Source organism: Myotis daubentonii, chromosome 12, assembly GCF_963259705.1.
Source record: "Myotis daubentonii chromosome 12, mMyoDau2.1, whole genome shotgun sequence".
NCBI lineage: Eukaryota > Metazoa > Chordata > Mammalia > Chiroptera > Vespertilionidae > Myotis > Myotis daubentonii.
In genome coordinates, this window is record NC_081851.1 from 67,266,505 (window position 1) to 67,291,571 (window position 25,067).

Below are 25,067 nucleotides of genomic sequence, written 5' to 3' on the forward strand. Positions count from 1 at the left end.
TTTAGCACAAGGTTTGTCCTAGATCCCAGTTTCAGTTAAATGAATTTCTAAAGCCACATCTGAATGATCCCAGAAAACAAATGTGGTTTCTCATATGGTTATGAACACAAATCCCTATTCAGGTGAGGATAATGGGGAAAGTATACCCATCTACTACAACCTCATCAGGAAAGTATGAGTCTAGAAATTATTTCTTCTGTTTTTGATTTTCCCAAATCAAATTAGAATTTATCTACACTGAGGTTTCTAACCTGTAAAACACAGGCTGGCCTAAATATATGCAATATGTTTTTCTGTGGATTTGCATTTAAAAGCACATAAATTTTAGAAATTAAACATTAACATATTCAAAGCCCTAGTTTTCCTATCAGCAAAATGTGTTTTTGGGAGAAGCAAGCAGAGTGAACAAGTGGTAGTAGTAATCAATTTTGAGGATTAACGATCTAAACCTAAATGTACTCTAATTAATTAATCTCAAAGAATTACTGACTCATGTATGTTTTCTCAGTGTTGGAAGATGTTTTTAAAAATAACTTCCCATTCAGCAGGATGAACATGTCTAAACATGTAATAAATACATCAACCAGTTAAGAAGTTTCAATAACCAATGTGCATTTTAGTGAACTCTAATATTTAAAGTACTACCTCATTACTAAATGTTCCTGAAACCACAAGTTTAGTGCACCTAATGATTACAGTTTATGACAGGCCTTTGTTGGCATTTTCTATCTGAACCTGTTATTCCTGTGATCAAAAATGTCAATGGCTCCCCAGAGAAGAGTAAATCAACAACATAAACTAGCTGGCATTCAAAGCATCCCCAATTTGCCTCCAACTCATCTTTTCCAGCCTTATTTTCAATTCCATCCTTACGTTACACTCCCTAATCACAAATAAACTTTCCCACTTTGCCTTTGCTTTTACCTGCATCTGGAGGGGCCTTTTCCTACTCATCTCAATGATCATTTGGTTTTAAAAAAAATCTATCCATGCTTCAAGGTCTAACTCAAATATCGTTTCTCCACAAAAACCTCCTTTTTTTAAGGCACAAGTGATACTCTGCTTTGCACTTCAGATGCAATATATCTGAATTGTCTTTATTCTAGTCATGCTGTTTTGTTTCCTCTAACCTGCCTAGCACAATGTTTGTGCACATAAATTGTACACATAAATGTATTAAGTAATGGAAAGGGTAGGCTAAAAATTTGGTTCCTATATGTATTTGTGATTGGAAAATCTGAGTTCCTGAAGGTACCAGGAGTGAAGACCAAAAGGATATGATTTTTTTTCACTAGAATCTTTCTCAATATGAAGGTGAAAGTGAGCTAAGCAATAAATACCCACACCAGTCTGAAGACAGATGACCAGAATTTGATCCAGAAGGCAATAAGGCTGAGTGAGAGACCGAATGGCACATGTACATAATTTACAAAAGCAAGACACAGTACAGACGTGGTGAAGACAGAAAAAAAAGCATATCCAGGTAATGAGATGTCTGAATTTCACCAATTTAGTAATGACATTTTAGACTAGATCCCAGAATAAGAAAAGCGTTTACGTGGAGAGCCAGTGCATACTCATAAGAATGTGTATATATATAAGTGAAACAAGTTTCACCAAAAATGTATCCTTTACCATGCAAAATACACTCTAATATTGTCTTATGCCATCACAACCCCCTAAATCTATTTCATAATCCACTAATGGATCAAAACCTATTTTTGAAAAATACTGACCTCTAGACACTGCAAATTATGCCAAAGTTTCAAGTTTCATTCTGCAATTAGTTTTCTATGCCATTTCTTGGCCTTAGTTGCTTCTCTGGCAAATGTTTCACGGACAGCAATGAACAAAATGTGTGCATTTTATATATAATTACATATAGTATTTATACAAAAAAAAACCAATTACATTCTAATACAAAGGAACATCTATTTCTGCCAGTGGGATCTTATCTGCAAAGTTTACCTTCTTTTGACATTTGAATACTGGAGAGACCTTAAGACAGAGCATTGTACAAGAACACACTGGATTGTGCTACATCTCTAAGGACAAGGAGTGGGGATGCTCAGCTCAGATTTTTCCCAGAAGTATCCTTTATGCGACTATGCTTGCCCTGTGCAATGTCTGAAATGCCATGTGCTTCATTCAGCAAGCCCTAAGCTGTGTGAGTGTGCTTTGCTGTGATAGCAAAACAACATAAATACATTTACTGTGGTAGCCAATAGTAAACAAGGTCTACTTCTCCAGGCTCTATAGCAGAGAAGGAGAAGGAGAAAAGTTTGAAAGATTTAAGGGGGGAATGAAAGAGCAAGTCTGTCCCTAGATGGCTTAACCACTTATTGTGTGGCTTTGGCATACCATATAACATCTCAGCCTTCGTTTATACACCTAAACCTGAGGAGCTCAAACAATAGCATCCATCCATAGTCCATCAATGTCTCCCTGTACTTTTCTTGTCATCATTAAAGGTCCTCTTCACTCAGGCTCCATCAACCAAATGGAAATGCCCAGCTACATAATATATACAAAAACCCTTTAGAAACTACTATGGCATAAATGCAAAGTATTATAACCATTCTGTGACTGAGAACAAGCAGCAGCAGTCTAAATTTGCTACACATTTATGAACTGCTTTAACTCATTACCCTAGAAAAACAGCACCACCCATTTTCTCTCCATTGATAACATCACCAAACTTTGTTCTCGGGTGGTGAATTGCCAATCACTGAAACATAGAGGGTATTCTTACAAACTGATTTTCATTGAGGAATGTAGCAGTAAATGATGAGTCCATATGGATCACTGGTTGACTCATTCAATAATAGCAACTAACCTTTATTGAGCACTCACTACATGCCAGACCATGCTACACCAGTCATAGTATCTCAACTCCAGTGGCCACAACTACTTTATTGGTTCTTAAGGCTTTGGTGAAGTCATTTAAACTTTCTGATTCTTAGTTTTAAGAAATGTAGTAACTTCAGGGGATTTCATAGAGTTGTGTGGCTAAAATGAGAGAATACAGGCAAAAAGATACGAAACCTATTTTTAATGTATCCCCTCACACTTTTCAATGAGGCCCTCAAAATTAAAGTGACTTGCTCAATGTGACAAAACCAAGTTTGAGTTGAGTCCCGGTTATGAAACTAAATCCGGATAGTCTTCTATTGTATTAGAGTGCTATATTTAATTTAAAACTATGACTTTTAACAGGAAATTTAAGACTAGATAAATGTTTTATTTCTGAGACATACAATGTGATTGTAAGTCTACAAGAAACCAGAATGGGCAAAAAAAAAAAAATTTTGCCAGCCTGATATTAACTATTTGTTGCAGATAATGGAGAACTGAGCTCAATTTGTTGCTTTCTGCAAGTTGCTTAATTTTCCAGAGCCTGTTTCTTCTTCCCAAATAAGTCAAAAAGTTAGTCTTTACCCCACAGAACTAACCCTACAAATATAAGACTAATAACAACAAAACTTGTAGCACTTACACACCAAGAACTATTCTAAATGCTTTACACATTAAATAGGTAAACCTTCACAAACACTCTGTGAGGTGGGTACTATTAACTCCATTTTACAAATGGGGAACTAGACGAAGCTAAGCCTGGATTCACAGGAAGGCAGTCCAGCTTAGCTGCAGTTCCCACGTGCGTGTGAGTTACAGCAGATGCAGCGGTGACTCAACAGGGGCTGGCATCTTACCTGAGACGGATCCCTGGCGGCGAAAAGCCTTCCCTACGTCGGCAGTGCCCCTTCTAAGACAAACTTCACCTGGACTCAATATTTAAGTTAAACTACTTCACTTTCCTTCCACATCCTAATACAGACTTCAGACTTGGGGGGAAAGGATGCTTACAAAGGGAAGTCGAGCCGGTGTTAAAGGTAAAAAAGCAAGAAGGTTCACGCGGCTGAGGATGGAAAGGAGCCTGGGAGAGTCAAGAGTGAGAGTCCCACGTCTTGGACGTGGAAGACAAACACGTGGTAAGCCGGCACCCAGGGTGGGGTGCACGGAAGGAAGCAGACTTGTTGATTCGAGCCGCCCGGGGCAAATCCGATGAGAGGGGAGTGAGTGAGTCCAGGAGCGGTGTAGCCCCGAAGTGGGGCTCTGTCAACAGCCAGGGCTCGGAAGATCGCGTTCTGTTCAGCGAGGCCCGGCAGCCGGAGGGGGCCAGGGCCTTGGCGAACATGGCGGCCCGGAGACAGCCAGCGGAGCGAGGGCGAAGACCGCGTGGAGCCCGCTGGTAGGGCTCCGGTCCACTGCCCGTCGGAGCGGGCCGAGCGCTCGGTCACTGCCCTCTGGACAGCCCGCCGGGGACTGGCGACGCGGGGCCCACTCCGCGCCGCCGCCACACGCAGTGCCTCCACGCCCCGGGCCCCCGAGGGCCCCGCGAGACGCGGGGCTACGGGCCGTGGGGCTGGGGGGGAGCCGAGCCGAGCCCGGGCGGACGCCCAACCCCCGCCGTCCCGCTCGCTTTACCTTGGCCTGCAACCGCGTTGGCGCCCATGCCAGGCAGGTGCAGGTACCGCTGAGGTGCGCGGAAGGCACGTACTCTTGATGCAGCCGGTTGTTGGCTGTCTCCCACACTCGCAGGTGACCATCGGCAGACGCCAAAGCGAAGAAGGCCTGACTATGCGGGGAGAAGGCGCAGGGGACCGCCGCGGAAGACAGGGAGTCGGCAACTCGGCCGCCACCCGCCGCCATTGCTGCTCGGCTCCGCGGCAGCCACGTGTTCGCTGGCGCGCGTGCGCACCGGCGCGGGGCGGGGCCTGAGGGAGGAAGTGGGGCGGAGGAAGTGGGGGCGGAAGGAGCCCGGGGAGTGGCTCTTCGCGACACCAGAGAACGTGGGGCGGGCCCGACCTGCGGACGGTGGCCTGCTGGGTCCAATGCTAACTTGTACTAAGTAGCGTGGACGCGTGGGGTAACTGGACGGTGCGTTGCAGGGCAGGGCCCATTCCTTTAAAACAAAAGGGAGGTTTGGGTTGTTTATTTGTTTTTGAAACTGTTTATTTTTCATCCACCTTATTTCCATTCTGTTTAAGAGTTTGGGGAAGAACAACCTAAGACCACGCACCGGGTGTCCCTACCCGTTCAGCGGCCTGAGCAGTGGGGGCTGCAGAGCAGTCTTCTGTGGCAGGCCGAGTGCTGAGTCTTCAATAGGAAACTGCTGAGTAGGCACAGAGGCACCTGCTCGTCATCAGACCCATCCCTGGCCTCGGGTTGCGCTGCAGTGAACTCGGGAGCTGGAGCAGCCTTTTCACCCTAAAATTCTCTCTCTTTTCAATCTCTCCAGGCTCTCTGTAGTAGAGATCAGGCATGAGCTCCCATGGATGTTCACGGGAGATGGTGCCGCGCTTGCACAGAACTTCCCGAACCAGCATCCACCACATTAGACCCACTGAGTGAGCTCCTTGCTGTTGCAAGGGCTGGCAAAGTCCACATAGCACAGAGGAGTCTGCGTGACACAGCGCAGTGGTCGGCAGGTTATAATGTAAGACGTCTGTGAGAAGCTGGAGGTCAGCGCTAGACCAGTAACCACCAGGAGTCTCGGCTCCCGTAAGACTCCCTGGGTGTGGTTAGTGAAGATTCCAGGAGTAAGCAGCTGGCAGTAAGAGCGGCTCCCGTGGCAAACTCAGCTTGCTGGCCAGCATTCCTGGAAGATATGACGCTGGCGTCAGCAGGGGTTTCAATGGCAACAGTGGCACGAACTGCCAGAAGCCTCTCCCAGGTGCTCTTCAGATTTATGATGTAGATGCCATCACTTTTCCTTTTGTGGATGTGCTGTTCCATTTGGAAGTCAAGGTTGGCGCCACCTAAGTGGGTTCCTGCTGCAAGGAATTTAAGGACAGGACATCCTCCTCCTTCATTTGCAGGACATCAAGGTCTCTGGACATTGTGAAAGTTTCCATTTCAGTTATGTGGGAACTGAGAACAATGCCATATGGGTAGTGTAGGAAGCTGTTTTCTATTTTTTGTTTTTTAATCCTCGCCCCAGGATATGTTTATTGATTATGGAGAGAGAGGGGGGGCGGGGGAGAGAGAGAAAGAGAGAAACATGGATGTGAGAGAGAAACAATTAGTTGCCTCCTTTACATGCCCCAAACGGGGAGCGAACCCGTAACCTAGGTATGTGCCTTGACTTGGAATTGAACCCGAAACTATTTTTGGTGTACAGGGGTGATGCTTCAATCAATTGAGCCACCCAGACAGGGCAAAGCTGGTTTTGTTTTTTTAATAACATGATTAAACAAATGTTTAAAAGAAATATTCACTTATGACTGCACGATTGTAACAATTGTTTCCATTTTTGCCTAACCACTTCCAATCTATAATCATGCACACACATAATAATAATGGATTCAGTCATAACAGTGTAAAAGTAAGTGAATGGTGTCATTAGTTGAGTTGGGAAAACAAGTTTGGGTGGAGTGGCAATCAAGAGTTCTATTTTGGACAGTTAAGTACGATATGCCTATCAGACATCCAAATAGAGTTGTTCCGTAGGAACTTGGATATGTGAGACGATCACTGCTAGAGATACAGATTTAGGATGCATTAGAAGACATGCTATTTGAAATGGTGGGGCTGGTCAAATTATATTGAGTGGTGTCTAATAGAAATGGAAATTCACAGGACTTGACCACTGATCAGAGGTTGTAAGTGTGCATATGTCTGTGCCAGAGAGAGCTTCGCAGAGAGAAAAGTCACATGACTTGGAACTTTTTAGCCTAGAAATAATAGGAAATCGTGTGATTTTAACTGATACAGGGAATAGAAGAGGACCAGGGTTCCCAGGAACTGGAAGAACAAAAAGGAGAAAGGAGGAAATAATGAGTTAGTTCAGTTTTGGTCATGCTGAGTTCGAGGCACTAATAGATCAACCAGAGATGGAGTCTAACAGTTTAAATTATGAATTTTATTTTAATTTTTTAAAGATACAAGAGCCTGTTTATAGTTTCCCATTGTCTCTTCAATAGTGAACACTGCTTCAGCTACTTTACCCCTCAACAGACTTTTTTCCCCCACCTGCCCTATTTTTAAAAAAATATATTTTTATTGATTTCAGAGAGGAAGGGAGAGGAGAAAGAGATAAAAACATCAATGATGAGAGAAAATCACTGATAGGCTGCCTCCTGCATGCCTCACACTGGGGATCAAGCCTACAACACAGGCATGTGCCCTGACTGGGAATCAAACCATGACCTCCTGGTTCATAGGTCGACACTCAATCACCGAGTTACTCAGGCCAGGCAATCAACAGACTTTTGAGCAGCTCTTGTAATACAACCACTATTTACATTAGATTAAAAATGTCCTATTTACAAATTTTAGGAACACACTCATTAAGTGGGGATTGCCTAAATAAGCAAGCATGCACCTGTGAGAGAAAATCCTAATTGCCTCCAAATCCACATTTTCTCCTGCAATATTAATAGAATTTCAGATTTTTAGTTAGGCCTATGGTCAGCTCTAATACAAACTAAATTCCGGGGGGAAGATGGGAGCAGGCTGGAAAAAGTTAATGGGGGGGAAAAGGAGAACCTATGTAATACTTTTAACAATAAAGAGTTTAAAAAAAAAAAAAACCACCAAAAAACCCCACTAAATTTCTCAGCTTCCCTTGCAGCTAGATCTGTCCATGTAATTAAGTCCTAGTCAATGAAATGTAAGCAGAAGTGACATGTGCATTTTCAGGGAAATATTTTTAAGGAAAGAGGGCATGACCTTCTTCCCTCTTCCTCCTTCTCACTGACTGAAATTGGGATGTAATGGCTGGAACTTGAGCAGCCATATCAAACTCTAACATAATCTTTGGAATAAGAGCACACCCAGGAATACCTGACACTTCAGAGTGCCATCTTAACCCTAAATTTCTTATAGACACATTGTATCTTTACTAACATGTAACCTTACCAACTTGTTTAAAATTTTCAGGACACAAACGAGTCATTTAATTAAAGAGGATTTCTTAGAGTATTAAAAGTTCACAATAATGGCACTTGTACATGGTCTTGCTAAGTTTTTACTCTATGCTCATTTATAATCTACAATACAAAGAGTCAATCTGAGAAAAAATTAGTGTGACTACAGTTTTACCAAAACTAAATAACAAGCAATGTATAAAAGAAAGAGTAGAACAGTATTTGTCTTGGGTATTCAGGGGAGTCTTCTGGAGGTATGATATGTAGGACTAGGACTCAATTATGCAAAGTAAATAAGTTAATGAATAGTTAATAAATAGATGTGCCCAAGGTTTTAAGTTTTTAAAAGGTTTTTAGTTTAGAGGAGTTTATGTGCATTCATAAACAAAGATAGAGACCTTAAGCATAAAGCTTAAATGCTTCACAAATAACTTAATATTCAGAGGAATTGTGGTTGAGTGCTACAGGGTGAGTTGGTAGCTCTTGAGAAAGAGTTGGAAGGCAGAAAGGAAGGGTGCAGTGTGACAGTTCTCAGAGGACGAGATTAGACCTAGAACTAGTGAACCAGTTTGGAGATTTAAAAATGTCAGCCAGCCTGGCTGGTATGGCTCAGTAGTTGAGCATCGCCCTATAAACCAGGAGGTCACAATTTGATTCCTGATCAGGGCATACGCTCAGGTTGCAGCTCGATCCCCAGTAGGGGGCATGCCTGAGGCAGCTGATCAATGATTGTCATTGATGTTTCTATCTCTCCCTCTCCCTTCCTCTCTGAAATGAATATATATATTAAAAAGCAAATCAAAACCAAAAGTAAAACATGCATTTGGGGGAGGGGAGGCGTGGTAAGGAGAAGGGAGGGGAGGAAGCAGTGTTTTCATTTTTAGGATCAAGAGAGAGAAATCCTGATGATAGAGTTTACCGTGGCTGATGTTTTAGAAAGCACAAATTAGAAAAGTATTAAGTCTTCAAAAGTAATAAGATCTATTTTATAAAATTTAAACTGAATTCACAGCCTTTTGAACATATTTTTTTAAAATATATTTTATTGATTTTTCACAGAGAGGAAGGGAGAGGGATAGAGAGTCAGAAACATCAATGAGAGAGAAACATCGACCAGCTGCCTCCTGCACACCCCCCACTGGGGATGTGCCCACAACCAAGGTACATGCCCTTGACCGGAATCGAACCTGGGACCTTTCAGTCCGCAGGCCGACGCTCTATCCACTGAGCCAAACCAGTTTGGCATTTTTGAACATATTTTAATTGTGAATTCAATTGCACTGTTGACTGGTCTTTGAGAAGGAGTATTAGATACAAAGAGCATGGACTGCTGAACCAGACTGACATAAAGAGGAAACCCTGTCACTTAAGGGATGTATTCCAATTCACGAAATCTCCTTGGGTCAGTTTTCTTATGCATAAAATGGGAAAAGTTATTGCTAACACAGGGTTATTGTGAACTTAAATGAAATAAATATCTAACGTACCTAATATTGCCAGACCCTCGGTAAATTTGTGCCAATTGAATTAATATTAAACAAATAAGTTAGTGATATTTAACGTTAAATGAATCTTTGGAATCCAAAGGGAATCTTTTCCTGGTTTTGTTTTTACGAGTAAATTTATTTTTATTTAAATTTTTGGAGGGTGCCAAAACCTAGGAATACATTTTTAAAGAGAACCAATTAAAGAGAACCAGAAAATACAGTTAATGCTCTTTTTTGGGGGGGGGGGGGGCTTAGACAATTTCTCACAGTTCTGGAGGCTAGAGGTCCACCATGGAGGTGTGAGCAGTTTGGCCTCTTGAGACCTCTCCCCTTGGCCAGTATGTGGCGGGCTTCTGTGTCCCACTGTCTTTTTTGTTTTTAAAGCATACACACTTTTTAAAAATATATATATATTATTGATTTTTTACAGAAAGGAAGGGAGAGGGATAGAGTTAGAAACATCGATGAGAGAGAAACATCCATCAGCTGCCTCCTGCACACCCCCTACTGGGGATGTGCCCGCAACCCAGGTACATGCCCTTGACCAGAATGGAACCTCGGACCTTTCAGTCCGCAGGCCAAAGCTCTAGCCACTCAGCCAAACTAGTCAGAGCCATACACACTTTTTAAAGAAATATATATTTTATTGATTTTTTTACAGAGCGGAAGGAAGAGGGATAGAGAGTTAGAAACATCGATCAGCTGCCTCCTGCACACCCCCTACTGGGAATGTGCCCTCAACCAAGGTACATGCCCTTGACCGGAATCGAACCTGGAAACCTTCAGTCTGAAGGCTGATGCTCTATCCACTGAGCCACACAGGTTACGGCTCCCACTGTCTTCTTGTAACCATAACAGTCCGACGGGATTAACGTCCATCCTAATGGCCTCACTTTCACTTAAGTGCCTCTTTAAAGCCTATCTCCAAATACTGTCATAGTCTGAGGTACAGAGACATCCATTTCAACCATGAATTCTGGAGGGATGAATTAAGCCTTTGAACACCGCGCTACCCGGGCATGTTTCAGCAGCGGCCTTTGAACCTTTTGAGATGCTTCTAGTTTGGCGGAGGGTAAAATACATAGGTAACTAAATATTGCATTTTAATTATTGAAAACAACTATGTTTTTGTCTTTTTAAAAAAACAACTGTTTTTAGTAAATAAATAATAAGCACAAAGTGAACCCTGCCACTACGACCTCTGGGCCTGGGGGGAGCGCCAGGCGGGAAGGAACCCGGGTCGGCGGGGGCCCGTCCAACCGCCGCCTGTCAGACGCCACTCGGGGGGTTTTACTTGCACTCCCTGGGGAGACCCGCCCGTGTTCCGACCACGACAGCGCCGGCCCTGGTACAGAATTTAGCGCTTTCACGGGCTCTGTCGCTCCTAACCCTCCTGTCCCCGGCGAGGCGGTTGGAGACTTGCCAACGGTCAACTGCTCCTTAGACTGTCCACACTTCCAAGAAGAAAATGGCCCCCGGGGGCTTGGGACGCGCTCCCGGGCCGGTCACGGAGCGAGGACTTGGCGGCCCCGCGCCCCCGGCTCGGCCGCCAGCCCCTCGGGACGCAGGCGCAGTCACTGAGCTCTCCCCGCGGAGCTCGCCCGCGTTGGACGGCGAAAGGCGGGGCCTCGCCAGGCCGACGTCACTTCCGTGGGACGGCGCGGGCGCGGGTCAGCATGTTGTCAGCGGGTCACCGCGGTCCGGTCTTGCTCCGGCTGCGGCGCTTCAGGCGGCGGCCGGGGGTCGCGCCCTGCCCGTCCCTGCGCGACCTGGGACGGGAGCCCGTCGAGAGAGCTCGGTCCCGGTGTAGCGACTCCTCGCAAAGAGACGCGCGAGATGGACGGAGAGAGCGCGAGGCCGCGCCGAAGAAGGCTCCCGCCGCAGAGCCGCCTCCATCACTCCCCCCGAGCGGCCGGGGCACTGGGGCCAGGTGTCTTTCGTCACTGGAAAGCCTCCGACCGCCGGCGCCTCGAGAGGAACCACCCCTTCGAGAGCGCGAGGACTCGAGCGGAGACCTGGCCCTGTCCGATCCCGCACACCGGGCGTCCGGGGGTCCCTCGCTGCCCGCCCTGGTGGCCGAACTTCACGGCTCCTCTCCCCGGTCCGCTTCCAGGGAGGAGCCCTTTCGGGCTGGGGAGCTGATTTTAGCTGAGACTGGGAAGAGAGAAACACAATTTAAAAAATTGTTTCGGCTGAGCAACGCCGGGCGTTTAAATAGCAGCTGGGGGGTAGTCCCGTTCAGCGACGTCGTGGGGAAGCTCCCCGGCCAGGTGCTGAGGAGCTCCTTCGGTAAGCACTTCCTGCTCAGGAGGCCGGCACTGGAAGACTATGTGTTACTGATGAACAGAGGGCCTGCCATAACGTATCCAAAGGTAACGCCCCGGGAGTTAGGCGCATACTGGTTCCAGAAAGAGCAAAAGATCAGCACTGCCTACCTGATTCACCTACTTAAAGCACTTCTCAGGTGGTTCGGGTTCTTATTGTTCTCAGTCTATTAAAAAAATCATGGATATGACTTTTTTAAAAGATATTTTTTATTGACTTCAGAGAGGGAGAGGGATAGAAACATCAATGACAGAATCATTGATTCTCTCGTCGTTGATTTGCCTCCCGCACGCCCCCTACTGGGGATCTGAGCCAGCAACCCGGGCATTGCCCTTGACTGGAATCAAACCCGGGACCCTTCAGTCTGCAGGCCCAGGCTCTATCCACTCAGCCAAACCGGCCAGGGCTATGGATATGACTTTTATGCTAATTATAGAAATTTTTTGATATTTGCAACCATAGTAAAACAAAGACTTATATTTTTGATATTTATTTTATATATTTAAATGCCATCTAACAAAGAAAAATCAACCAAAAAAAATGAGTTCGTGTGTCCCAGGTTCACCATCACTGACCTAGTTCCTAGAATCTTATACAAAGCATCCATTGCTAGTGGTTTATTTCAGTCCTTAATTACAGTCACCGTCCTTGGGCAGGTTGTTCCTGGGAATAGGTTGTTAAACTCCTGTTCCCAGATGCGGAGACACTCATTATTTATTCAGCAAATATTCACCTACCTTCTGTGTTCAGGGCACTACTTGAGGGAGGTAGAATGGTGAACCCCAGTCCTTGCTCTTAATACAGACCTTACATCCTAGAGGGGGTGACAAAGAAAAAAACAAGTAAATGAAAGAATAAGATAATTTCAGGTAGTGCTGAGTGTCATGAAGATACAGTACTATTGTATTGGGTGACGTGGGGGAAGAGAATTTTTTTATGTCTGGTGGTTAGAGAAGGTGTCCAAGGAGGTACATTATTTTAAAAATCCTCACCCCAGGATAGTTTTTCTATTGATCTTTTTAAGAGAGAGAGAAAAACATCCATGTGAGAGAGACACACATTGACTGGTTGCCTCCCACATGCGCCCCGACCTGTCCAGGAATGACTGGACCTGGATCCAGTTTGCAACCCGAAATCTGTTCCCTTGACCAGGAATCTAACTGCAACCCTTCGGTCCACGGGCTGACACTGTAACCACCACTGAGCAAAACTGGCCAGGGCTCCAAGGAAGTACAATTGATAAACGCAATTTAACACTAGATTGCCCAAGGAAGTCATTTTGACTGCTTTTTAATTTCAATTAGAAAAACAATTATGTATATAAGGACACAATGTCTTAGAATTTTGTGACTTTTTGTACAACATATAAATGCATTTATTAATAATTGTAGTTACCTCCCCCTCCTTCATTTCCGGTATATATATATGTGTTATACCTATATTGCCCAAAAGCAGTCATTTTGACTGCTTGGGGAAATTTTAACTCTTATTATTGAATTGAGTAAATTTCTTATATGACCAGTTCGGCTCTGTATTGAAGTAACAGTTTTCATTTTTTTTTCGATTACCGTCACATGATAATATACAAGTACATGATAAATTGTCGATACTTGATAAGTTGCAGTTGCTCAATAAGCTAAACTAGTACTTGTTATTCGAATCTTTATGCAGTGATACTTGTTCTAATAAGTTGTTTATTTTATTTCTTTTGCACCCTAAATTCATGAAAGAAATGTCGAATAGAAGTGAGTTATTGGAAAAGCTAAGAAACGTAAGTGAAGAGTGCTCTGATATTATTCTTTCACAATGCAGTCATTTTGACTGCTTTTGGGCAATATAGGTATATACTAAATTTCAGTCTTTCTAGTGTTAAGGAAAAGCCAGTCATGCAAAGAGGTAGGAGACAAGGGTTCTTGCAAAGGGAAAAGTATTGCAGAATTCAATAGTTTTGTGTTAACTGCTGTTTTGTTCAAAGCTGTTTCTACCTTGTGATTGTTTCCTTAAATTCCCCACTTTGTCTTTAAAGTAGGAGCTCCTATTGTACTTACTGTCTATAATTTCAGTATTATACTGCTTTATTAGCTAATTGATTCTTAAATCTCTTATTTCATCAAGTAAAATATAAACTCTTGCTAGGCAGGGCCAGGGTTTAATCCTTTTTTGTCACTTCTTCTCCAAGTCCAACATGGTATTTGATGAGAGTAGGTGCTTAGTACATATTTATTGATTAGTTTGCTTAAATCATAGGATATAAGTATGATGCTGTTGATGATGAATATTCACCCAGGAGATACTGTTTTGGAAGCTGGCTCTGGCTCTGGTGGAATGAGCTTATTTTTATCCAAAGCAGGTAAGAGAGTTGGATAAAAGGAGCTGAATTTAGATAACAAAGAAAACATTTAATCCGTTCATAATAACAGAAAGTTAGATAAAGATGTTTCAGAAAATATTCACATGACTTTGGGATATAACGAATTCTCTTTAAAACCAAATGTAAGCAACTACATTTTTTTCCCATTTTGTACATTTTTCCAGTCACTCTCTTACCTTTTGCTTTGCTTTCTCTTGCTCCTCTCATGCTTTTTAATGCTTCTACTTAAAAAAAACACAAAAACTTAAGCTTTTTATTGGAGCATAACATAGCTACAGAAAAGTGCATGGATCATAAGTGTATATCTCAGTGAATTTTTTCTTTTTAATCCTCACCCGAGGGTATTTTTTCCATTGATTTTTATTTTTATTTTTTATTTTTTTAAAATATATTTTATTGAGTTTTTACAGAGAGGAAAGGAGAGAGATAGAGAGTTAGAAACATCGATGAGAGAGAAACATCGACCAGCTGCCTCCTGGACACTCCCCACTGGGGATGTGCCCGCAACCAAGGTACATGCCCTTGACCGGATTCGAACCTGGGACCTTTCAGTCCGCAGGCCGACGCTCTATCCACTGAGCCAAACCGGTTTCGGCTCCATTGATTTTTAGAGAGAATGGAAGAGAGAGGGAAAGACAGGATTGGTTGCCTCCTGTATGAACCCTGATTAGGGCCCAGGCGGAGAGGAGCCTGCAACTAAGACACGTGCCCTTGACCAGAATCAAACTTGGGACCCTTTGGTCCACAGGCCGACGCTCTGTCTACTGAGCCAAACCAGCTAGGGCTCAGTGAATTTTTAAATAGTGGCCACCCACATGTAGTTATTACCCAGAGGAAGATAGGGAATGATACTGCACCACAGAAGCCTCCCATGTTCCCTATCAGTCCTTATCCTCCCAAAAGATAACCACTATTCTGACTTTTATCATAATTGATTAGTGTTACCTGTTTTAAACCTCATATAAAAGGAATCACACAGTATGTACTCTTGAGTCTGGCTACTTTCATTCAACATTCTGTTTGTGAGATTCAGCCATTGCACATAGCATTAGTGCTTTCATTCTAGTTGCTATATAGTTACTCCATTTTATAAATAAATCACAATTTATCCATTCTATTCCTGGTGGGCATTTGAGATGAATGTTATGAATAGTGCTGCTCTGAATATTCGTGTGCTTGTTAATAATAGTGCCAGATGAATTCTCAGTATGAGAGAATATAGAAGGAGGAGGGCTGTCAGTGATGGGCTGACATACTGTTACAGGTAAAGGATTGTTGGTGTTCATAAATAAATCCTATATAATAAAAGCCTAATATGCTAAGTGTCTGGTCGTCCAATCGGCCATTCAACCAATCAAAGCGTAATATGCTAATGATATGCTAAGGCCACTCAACCGCTCACTGTGACATGCACTGACCACCAGGGGGCAGATGCTCAATGCAGGAGCTACCCCCTGGTGGTCAGTGCACACCCACGGGGGAAGTGCCGCTCAGCCAGAAGTCGGGCTCGTGTCTGTTGAGTGCAGCAGTGGTAGCGGGAGCCTCTCCTGCCTCTGCGGCAGCGCTAAGGATGTCCGACTGGTCAGTCGGACATCCCCCCCGAGGGCTCCCGGACTGCAAGAGGGCACAAGCCGGGCTGAGGGACACCCCCCCACCCCCCCCCCCCGCCGCAAGTGCACAAATTTCGTGCACCGGGCCTCTAGTTAATCATAATACAGAACTAAGTTAAAGCTAGATCATGGAGAATTTTTCTGTCTTTAAGAAAATATACATCCATGTAACTTTTGTGTGTGTGTGTCGGGGAATCAACCCAGGACCCATATACCCTTTTACAATATAATTTTTATGTTCTTTTATGAACTAATTAATTCTATGAAATGTCATAAATTATCTGTTTAAGTTGGATCACAAGGACGGGTCATAAGTTTTGAAATACGAAAAGACCACCATGAACTGGCTAAGAAGAATTACAAACAATGGTGTGATTCATGGAAAATTAGTCATGTAGAAGAGTGGCCAGACAATGTGGATTTTATTCATAAAGATATTTCAGAAGCAAGTGAAGACATAAAATCTTTAAAATTTGATGCGGTAAGTTTTCAAAAGTGGTTCCTAGGATATGGCTTAATACTGTGTGTGAAGAAAACCAGGATCACAGTTCTTTTGTATGGGAGAGGGTCTTCCTTCATTGTTTGCCCCATATCTGTACCTGGCATGGAAAGAATACTTTTCCTTCAATATCATGGTGGGATTTAGAGTAGAGAGACTTACTGAATCAGTTGCCAAAGTTATTAATAAATAAGGGGTAGTGAACAAGGAGGAGGAGTTGAGCATCATAAACCTCAGCATTTTTAGGTAAAGCAGTGTTGGGAGCATATTGAACCCAGCACCTGACCTCATGTTGTGAGATTTTGGGGGAATAAATAGCTTCTATTTGAGAGGGAACAGGCAGGAGGTATCTTAGACAGTTAAAGTCGGGATGTAGAAGAGTATTCGTTAACAATGTTGAGGATTCATTCTGACTCCTGTGCTTCTCTCACATTTCACAGCCAATCCTATTTGGCTCTTACTTTTTCAAAATTTATGCCACTTCTCATCACATCCAATGCTGTTTGCTGTTGCGAGCCATCGTTATCCTTCCTTACCCTCTCCCAGTCTTTTCTTTTCTTTTTTTTTTTTTTTTTAACATTTTTATTGATTTCAGAGAGGAAGGGAGAGGGAGAGAGATTTTGAACCATCCATGATGAGAATCACTGATCGGCTGCCTCCTGCACGCCGCCCTACTGGGAATCAAGCCCGGAACCCGGGCTTATGCCCTTGACCAGAATCGAACCTGGGACCCTTCAGTCCACAAGGCAATGCTCTGTCCATTGAGCCAAACCAGCTAGAGCCTTTTCTATAGTTTTTAAAAGTATGTTATAATATACTTAATGACACTAAATTATACATTTAAAAATGGCAAGTTTTGTTATACTTAATATGGAAAAAAGGTTTATAAAAAGTCAGATTATATCATTCTTTGAAACTCTCCAGTGGCTTTTTCTCCTCCTAAGTAAGATTCTACATAATCTGTCCCTCTCCCACTCCCACATCTCCACCATTCAGAACTCATCTCTTACCATCCTCTCCATTTTGTCTCCAGTGACAGTGGCCTTTTCAGACTCTCCAACTATCATACAGCCTCAGAGCATTTGTCTTTGCTGGCTCGCCGCCTGCAGCACACTTCCCCTTTAAGTTTCCACAGGATAAGCTTAATCATTTTCTTCAGGTCTCGTCACTGACCAGCCTATGTATAAAACAGCACTTTCTTTCTCTGCCCTCATATTCTCTATCCCTCATATTCTGCTTTATAATTATGTAGGTCGTCATGTCACTCATCACCCTCTGACATATATTTATTGGATATTTGTTTAATGTCTGTGCCTTTATCCATCTATATATATAAAAGCCTAATATGCAGATTGTCCCCTTGGGAGTTCGATCGCTCGCTATGACATGCGCTGACCACCAGGGGGTGGCGTGGAACGAAGGAAGGCCCCAATTGGCCCTGGTTGCCAGCCAGGCCTAGGGACCCTACCCATGCACGAATTTCATGCACTGGGCCTCTAGTTAGAATACACTGAGTGGCCAGATTATTATGACCATCCCATCAGTACTTCATAGACACTTCCAAAAATACTGAATATTGAAAACTTCCTAAGCAAATACTCTCAAGGCTTCATTATTATTATTATTTGCATAATTAATTCACTTCATTGTACTGATGGGGTGGTCATAATAGTCTGGCCACTCAGTATATAAGTTCCTATGAAAAAAATAGTATGTAAGCTCCTGTTATATCCTTACCACTTAGCAAAATGCTTGGCACATGAAAGGTGCCCAAATGGTGAATAAATTAATAATTATGCTCCTTGACTCATTAATATTTTTTAAACAAAAACTAAAAAACATCAATAGAATAACTTCTAATTATGTGCTATGCATTATGTAAGTATATTGATGTGCCAACTACTCTTAGCTGTCTGGAATTATCTTTCAATAATAGTCACTTTATTTTCTATTTTGACCATATTTATTTTGCATGCCCCTGACTGGGGATCCAGTCCACAACTTGGGCATGTGCCCTGATCAGGAATCAAACCAGCAATCCTTTGGTGCACTGATGCCGCCCAACCAACTGAGCCACATCAGCTAGGGCTCAAATATGTTTTTGTTTTGTTTTGAAATATATTTTTATTGACTTCAGAAAGGAGAGGGAAACATTAATGATGAGAATCATTGATCAGCTGTCTCTTGCATGCCCCTACTGGGGATTGAGCCCACAACCTGGGCATGTGCCCTGATCTGGAATTCAACTATACCTTCCTGGTTCATAGTTGATGCTTAACAACTGAACCATGCTGGCCAGGCTCAAATATTTTTTTTATATTCAGAAGAAAAATTCTGAATATTAACTTTAGACATTGTAAAGTGTAAGAATCATGTTCTTTCTCTCTTGCATCGATGTTTCTCTCCCTCTCCCTTCCTTTCTAAAAATCAATAAAAAATCTTTAAAAAAAGAAAAATACTTGAGATGTGAATTTCTATTGCCAAAAGCTCAACTAAAGCATTGAAACTTTGTATATACATATGTATGTATATAAAATATAACTAAGGAAGGATTCCTTTATTACCAGCATTGCCCAGTGCAAGACATGCCACCACCATTTTTTTTTTATTGATTTCAGAGAGGGATAGAAATATCAGTGATGAGAATCATGGATCGTCTGCCTCCTGCACGCCCCCTACTAGGGATACAGCCTGCAACCTGGGCATGTGCCCTTGACTGGAATCGAACCTGAGACCCTTCAGTCCACAGGCCGACACTATATCCACTGAGCCAAGCCAGCTAGGGCATGCCATCACCATTTTTATGTAGTACTATGACAAATTGTGTGATAATATATCTTTTGAGGAGCAGCAAAATAAGATAGTAGTACAATATTCAAAAAAATGCAGTACTTTAACTGGGTAATTGCTTTCCAAAAGTGTATCATTTTACCATGATAACCTATGCCGTAATTAAACAAAATTCAGTCTGATTCTCCTTTCCCCCCACAGGTAGCTTTGGATATGTTGAATCCTCAAGTTGCTTTGCCTGTTTTATACCCTAATCTTAAACAGGGTGGTACATGTGCTGTATATCTAGCAAAGTGAGTGATGTGGCTAATACTTGTGATTTTAAACACATGTTCATTTTGTAACTGAGTTAGGCATATACACTGAGTGGCCAGATTATTATGACCACCTGACGTTTGTAGGCAAATTATCCATACACTGCACCGTACACTGCATGGGATATGGAAGCCGAAGGCCTGTTCGAACACCTTTGCTGTCTGCAGTTACCAAGAGAAAACATCTCCAGTTCACACAGGAACACGAGGATTGGACAGTCGAGCATTGGAAAAGTCATGTGGTCTGATGAATCACATTTCCAGTCGCATCATGCAGATGTTAGAGAATTTGGCGGAAACAGCATTAAAGCATGCACCCCATGTGCATAAGTACAACCCTTCAAGCTGGTGGGGGCAGTGTTATGGTTTGGGGCATGTTTTCCTGGCATGATTTGGGCCCTTTAATTCGTGTGGAACGACGTCTGAATAGCACAACATACCTAAGTATCGTTGCTGATCAAGTTCATCCTATCATGTTGATGGCATATCCCAATGGAGATGGCTTCTTCCAACAAGACAAAGCATCATGCCATTGTGCTCGTATTGTGCAGGAGTGATTTCAAGAACATGAGGGAGACTACCTTGCTTCGGGGCCCCCCACAATCACCAGATATCAATCCAATTGAGTATTTGTGGGATGAAGTTAAAAGAGCCATCCGGCAGCTGGTTCCACAACCATCAAATCTCACAGAACTAGACAGTGCTATTCATCAGGCATGGTGTCAGATTTCCTCGCATCACCTTTCAACATCTTGTGGCGTCAATGCCAAGAAGAACTGCCGCAGTATTGAAGGCAAAAGGTGGCCCAACGAAGTACTGATGGGGTGGTCATAATAATCTGGCCACTCAGTGTATGTCACCTTGTAAAACTTAGGAAACTACATATGTCCCAAATCATTTATATTGCTGCTTAAATCATCCTTTATATAAATGGCAATATAAGATGCATTTTCTTCGGGCAATTTAGAATAAATGTTTAAAAAGGGTAATGTGAACAAATAATGTTAAATTATGTTCTATTTTTTACTTAGTATTATTTAAAATTGCTTATTATGTGCCCTAGCTTGCATTTTTACTTTTAGGTATAGTAAATTTAAAGTAGTTGTACTAGAAACTTAAAGTACATTTTTTACTTTTCTGAAAGCATCACACAGGTTATTGAACTTTTAGATGGAATTCGCATCTGTGAACTTGCTCTCTCATGTGAAAAGATAAGTGAAGTCATTGTCAGAGATTGGTTGGTTTGCCTTGCAAAACAGAAAAATGGAATTTTAGCTCAAAGAGTAGAGCCTGAAATCAACGTGGATTTACAATTACAATCTCAAAAGGTTAGAGCTGAAGGTGAGATGCTTCAGGATGGCCCTGGTGAGATGCTTCAGGAGGATGGCCACGGTGAGCTTCGGTTTTATCTTATGCATGTGTATGTAGTAAGTGGAGAATAGGTTCCTGAGTGTATTGACCAATAAATTATAAAAATGTGTCTGAAGGATTTTTTTTTGTATTTAAATGTGGTATTTATGCTGTTAAATTAAAATCTGTAAGGGACAGAATAATGACTTTGCGTGCCTTTTATAATATTCATATTTTACCTGTGACAAGGAGATTAACTTGAAATATTTTATATATATATATATATACTAAAGAATTTTTAAAATTTAGATCAGTGATTATTACTGAAGGAAAAGAATTTCATAGGATCTGATATGCAAATAAACTGATATTTGCTATTTATGAGGCTGGACTTCTCCAAATTTAGGACTTTGTTGTATGTACAAATTATTTAGGCTATGAGCAAATGTTCATATATCCCTTGATTATGAATTTATCTGTTTAGTTATAAAACCATATATATATGTTTATTATGTAATCCTTGATACATTATTTCTGTGAGGTAACTGGCATAATAGCTCCAAAACAAAATGCTAAAAAGATATGTGAAAGAAAAGCTTACAGTAAAGGGACATTAATTTGTATTTTAACAGTTTTGAAATATTTGAAATTATGAAATATTTTATGTAATTTACAATATGTACTTTGTTCTACAACAGAAGAATCACGTTCTGATTTTCCATATGGATCATTTCCCTATGTTGCTAGACCTATACACTGGCAAACTGGTCATACAGGTGAGTAATGTTTTCAGGCCATATTAAATGGTATTTTCTTCTAATTATTATAATGACCTTTACTTTTCCCCCCACTTAAATTAGCTTTTCTTGTCAAGTTGAGGAAGTTCAAACCACAACTTAACTGAGTACCTCAGATGACGGCAACTGATTTGAAGACAGAAAAGTATCAAAACAGAACTTTATGTTGCAAATCATTACTTTTGTAGATTGGTATTTTTAGCTATTACTGTGATTTGTATAACTTTTACTTATAATTCTGAAAAATAACAAAAGCTAAAGAAAGATGTGTAGCATTTTAAAACTGCTTAAATGTCCACTTTGACATTTGTCTTGTAGTTAGTTTGACATATTGTAGTTAATGATTCCAAGTTGTTTTAGTTGAGCCATCTCATTCTTCACTTCCTGTAAACCACTCCATAGATTTGTCTTTCTTCATGAAATTAGTTTTCTTTTCTTTGTTTGATTGATGGTCATTGGCTACTGAAATAAAATATGCATTTTAAGATAAATTTTATGTATCTGTATTTTAAATACATATTTTAATGGCTTGTATGTATCTTAAAAGGTACAAAGAAATCTGGGTTATTCTATATCCTATATAATAAAAGCCTAATATGCTAAGTATCCGACCTTTCTATCAGTCACTATCATGCGCACTGACCACCAGGGGGCAGACACTTCGACAGGTAGGTTAGCTTGCAGCTGGGGTCTGGCCTATTGGGACTGGGCCAGACAGGCCAGACACACCTTGGAGCCCTCCCACGGTCCCTCCCCGGCCCCGATTGTGCACCAGTGGGGTCCCTCAGCCTGGCCTGCACCCTCTCACAATCCAGGACCCCTCGGGGGATGTTGGAGAGCCGGTTTTGCCCCAACCCCCACAGGCCAGGCCAAGGGACCCCACCAGTGCATGCATCCGTGCACCAAGCCTCTGGTAGTAAATAATATGGAGAAACTGGTAAGAATGATATAATCACCTTAAAAATTGTAACAAAAGATGTAACAATTCTTGCATCACTTTTTTCTTTCCCAGAATCATTTTAACCAGCTAAGAAGAACATCACAATTATTCTGTTACTATATAAATCAAATGCTTGGAGAAATATACTTTATAAATATGAATTAAAACGAAAGTATTCACAGGCACCAGTTATTTAGCATTTACCATGTGCCTTACATTGTTTTAAGACCTTTATAGTTTTTTCATTTAGTATGTACAGCTCATCTTTAAGATTATCCATATTTTACAAACAGGTTTAGAGTGGTTAGATTGTTGTTTAAGCATAGATGTTTTATAGGTTTAAAGTAGTAATGCCTAGGAGGATAAATGCTATTCCTTGATTTATCCCTTAAGCTATAGCTATTTTAAATAATATATAAATTCTAAATAATGTTTTACATGGTTTCCATTATGTGGAAAATTTTAACCTAAAATCTCTGCCTTTATAGACTACAGTCTATGGAAGAGCTAGACATTAATCACATAAATATGAAACTAAAACTGTTTTATATGCTCCAAAGAAGTTCAGGGTGCTGTAATAAGGGTTTTGCTCTGGTTAAGTAATTACCTGTGAAGTGACAACTGAGCTGAGACCTGACTGGTAAGTAGGAATTGACTACAGAAGGGAAAATGGAAACAAAAAGGCCACTGATGTTGGGGTTGAGTGAAACGAACTGGAAAGATAGGTAAGGGTCAGGCCATACAGGATCTGGTAGCCCTGTGAAGGAGTTTGTTTATCCTAAGAAAAATGGGGTGCCATTTAAGGATTTAATGAAGGGTAACATGCTTAGATCTATGTTTGGAAAAAAAAAAACACTGTGGTTGCATTATCATAGAGTGTTCTGGTGCCATCTTTCTGTATGGTAAGTACTATCTGAATACTCAAACAATAATGGATTTATAGTTTTCATAACATTTCCAGATATATAGCAGCTCTGAAGTACATATTTAAATTCCATCGTGGAATACTCCTTTTTGTTTAATTAGCAGCAAAACTCTGCCATTAGTTGTTTGGAATGCAGGCCTTAATTGTACTGATTGGAGAATGGAACTGGCCTAAGAGCAAAGAAAAGTTGTGCCTTCTACTACTATTTCACATAAAATAGTTTCTGCTCAGTACACTGTGCTCAGTAGATGCTGAATTGAACAAGGTCTAACAGTGTCCATTCTAATTTTGAGTTGAAAATCAAACTAATAAGCAAAAAAGATTTATATAATTAATCAAAGTTCAGCTTAAGACCTTTCTCCATCTCTCCATCGAACACTAAGCACGTTTACGGTCTGTTTTATGGAAAATACCTTCTTCTAAAGTTATATTTCTGTTTATGTCTGGCTCTCACTTACCATAGTGTGAATCCTAGAGATTTGTGAATGACTCATAACTGTCTACCCAGTGTTTTCCAAGGGCCCCCTGCCTTTTCCACCCTGTATATATAGTCAATAAAAGTGCTAATGGTTTTAAGCCTAAACTGGATCATGTATTGTCTCATCTGTTGCCTTGCTTGTTCTAGGGAAAGCTTTAGGTGTATAGCTCTTGGATTGTGGAAGACTTTTAAGTTCAAACTTTATACTTCAGAGATAATAGGAAACTTCTGAAGGTTATATGGTCATATAAAAGATAATTTTTTTAAAGTCAGTCTGTTAGTGGTATCTGAGTATTCAAAGGAAAGAAAAAGTGTTAAATCAGAAATTTCATAGTAATACATAGTATACAACTATGCGGTAGTAATAAATAATAATGTGAGGAAAAGGGGCAGATGTAAAAAATATATAGTGAAGGAAGAACCAGACAAGCTGGTAATTTATTGGATGCAGTGGGAGAGAAGCAATATAGTTTCAAACTTTTATCCTCTGTTCAGAATCCTTTTCCCTTCTCTGGGCAAAAGTGGACTCAGTCAATGGCCAGTTCATATACTTCCTCTGAAAAGCCTTCACCAAGTCCCTCACACACACAATTAATTCTGGAATCTTTTGTGCTCCTAAATGTTGGTCATGTAATTAGCATTGCCCTTATTATATAACTAATTTATAAGCCCTGATTATGCCTTCGTTAAGTGTAAGGGTTTTAAACCTGAATGACTAGAATAGGGGTGACAAAAGTAAGTTCAGAGAAGGATTTTTGAGGAAAAATTATTTGATTTTATATAACAGAATGTCCCAAGCCTGCGTACAAAACCAAACTAAGGTTCGGTATGTTGTTTTTTTCCCTTGGCTTCACTCTAAAATCTGAAGAGTCTTTAGGTAATATGTACTAATACATATCCATGTTTCAGATGGACTACCCTAGGTGTCATAAGGCTTATTTAAGACAGCATAAGGCAGAGAAACAATGTACAGTTGACTCTCGAACAATGTGGGGTTTAGGGGTGCCAACCTCCCATGCGGTAGAAAATCTGTGTATAACTTGATTTCCCAAAAACCACAATTGGCCCTTTGTATCTGCAGGTTTCGCGTCCTGATTCAACTGCAGGTTGAAAATAGTATTTTTTCTTTTTTTTTAAAATATATTTTATTGATTTTTTACAGAGAGGAATAGAGAGTTAGAAACATCGATGAGAGCGAAACATCGATCAGCTGCCTCCTGCACACCCCCCACTGGGGATGTGCACACAACCAA

At 41.5% G+C, this 25,067-nt stretch overlaps 3 protein-coding genes across 3 annotated transcripts in view; 1 reads left to right on the top strand and 2 right to left on the bottom strand.

Annotated features, from left to right (window-relative positions):
- WDR43 (WD repeat domain 43) overlaps positions 1-4,747 on the bottom strand; it is a 39,433-nt gene extending 34,686 nt beyond the window's left edge. Inside the window, exon 1 of the mRNA XM_059660222.1 lies at positions 4,486-4,747. Within this exon, the coding sequence (XP_059516205.1) occupies positions 4,486-4,710 (225 nt within the window). The 5' untranslated portion in view covers positions 4,711-4,747. The remainder of the gene's footprint in view (positions 1-4,485) is intronic.
- A 6,344-nt stretch (positions 4,748-11,091) lies between these two features.
- On the top strand, positions 11,092-23,199 carry TRMT61B (tRNA methyltransferase 61B). Its single transcript, XM_059660223.1, has 7 exons — positions 11,092-11,787; positions 13,988-14,090; positions 16,012-16,202; positions 19,212-19,303; positions 20,469-20,716; positions 21,373-21,450; positions 21,535-23,199. The coding sequence occupies exons 1-7, from the start codon at positions 11,092-11,094 to the stop codon at positions 21,576-21,578; spliced, it is 1,452 nt and encodes a 483-aa protein (XP_059516206.1). The 3' UTR covers positions 21,579-23,199.
- The window catches only part of SPDYA (speedy/RINGO cell cycle regulator family member A), a 30,672-nt gene continuing 21,485 nt past the window's right edge, over positions 15,881-25,067 (bottom strand). The window contains exon 8 of the mRNA XM_059660224.1: positions 15,881-21,933. Within this exon, the coding sequence (XP_059516207.1) occupies positions 21,842-21,933 (92 nt within the window). The 3' untranslated portion in view covers positions 15,881-21,841. The remainder of the gene's footprint in view (positions 21,934-25,067) is intronic.

Coding starts and splice junctions, on each gene's coding strand:
- TRMT61B (XM_059660223.1), top strand. CDS start 11,092: ATGTTGTCAGCGGGTCACCGCGGTCCGGTCTTGCTCCGGCTGCGGCGC. Junction 19,304..20,468: donor TGTGCTGTATATCTAGCAAA/GTGAGTGATGTG, acceptor CTTTTCTGAAAG/CATCACACAGGTTATTGAAC. Junction 20,717..21,372: donor GCTTCAGGAGGATGGCCACG/GTGAGCTTCGGT, acceptor GTTCTACAACAG/AAGAATCACGTTCTGATTTT.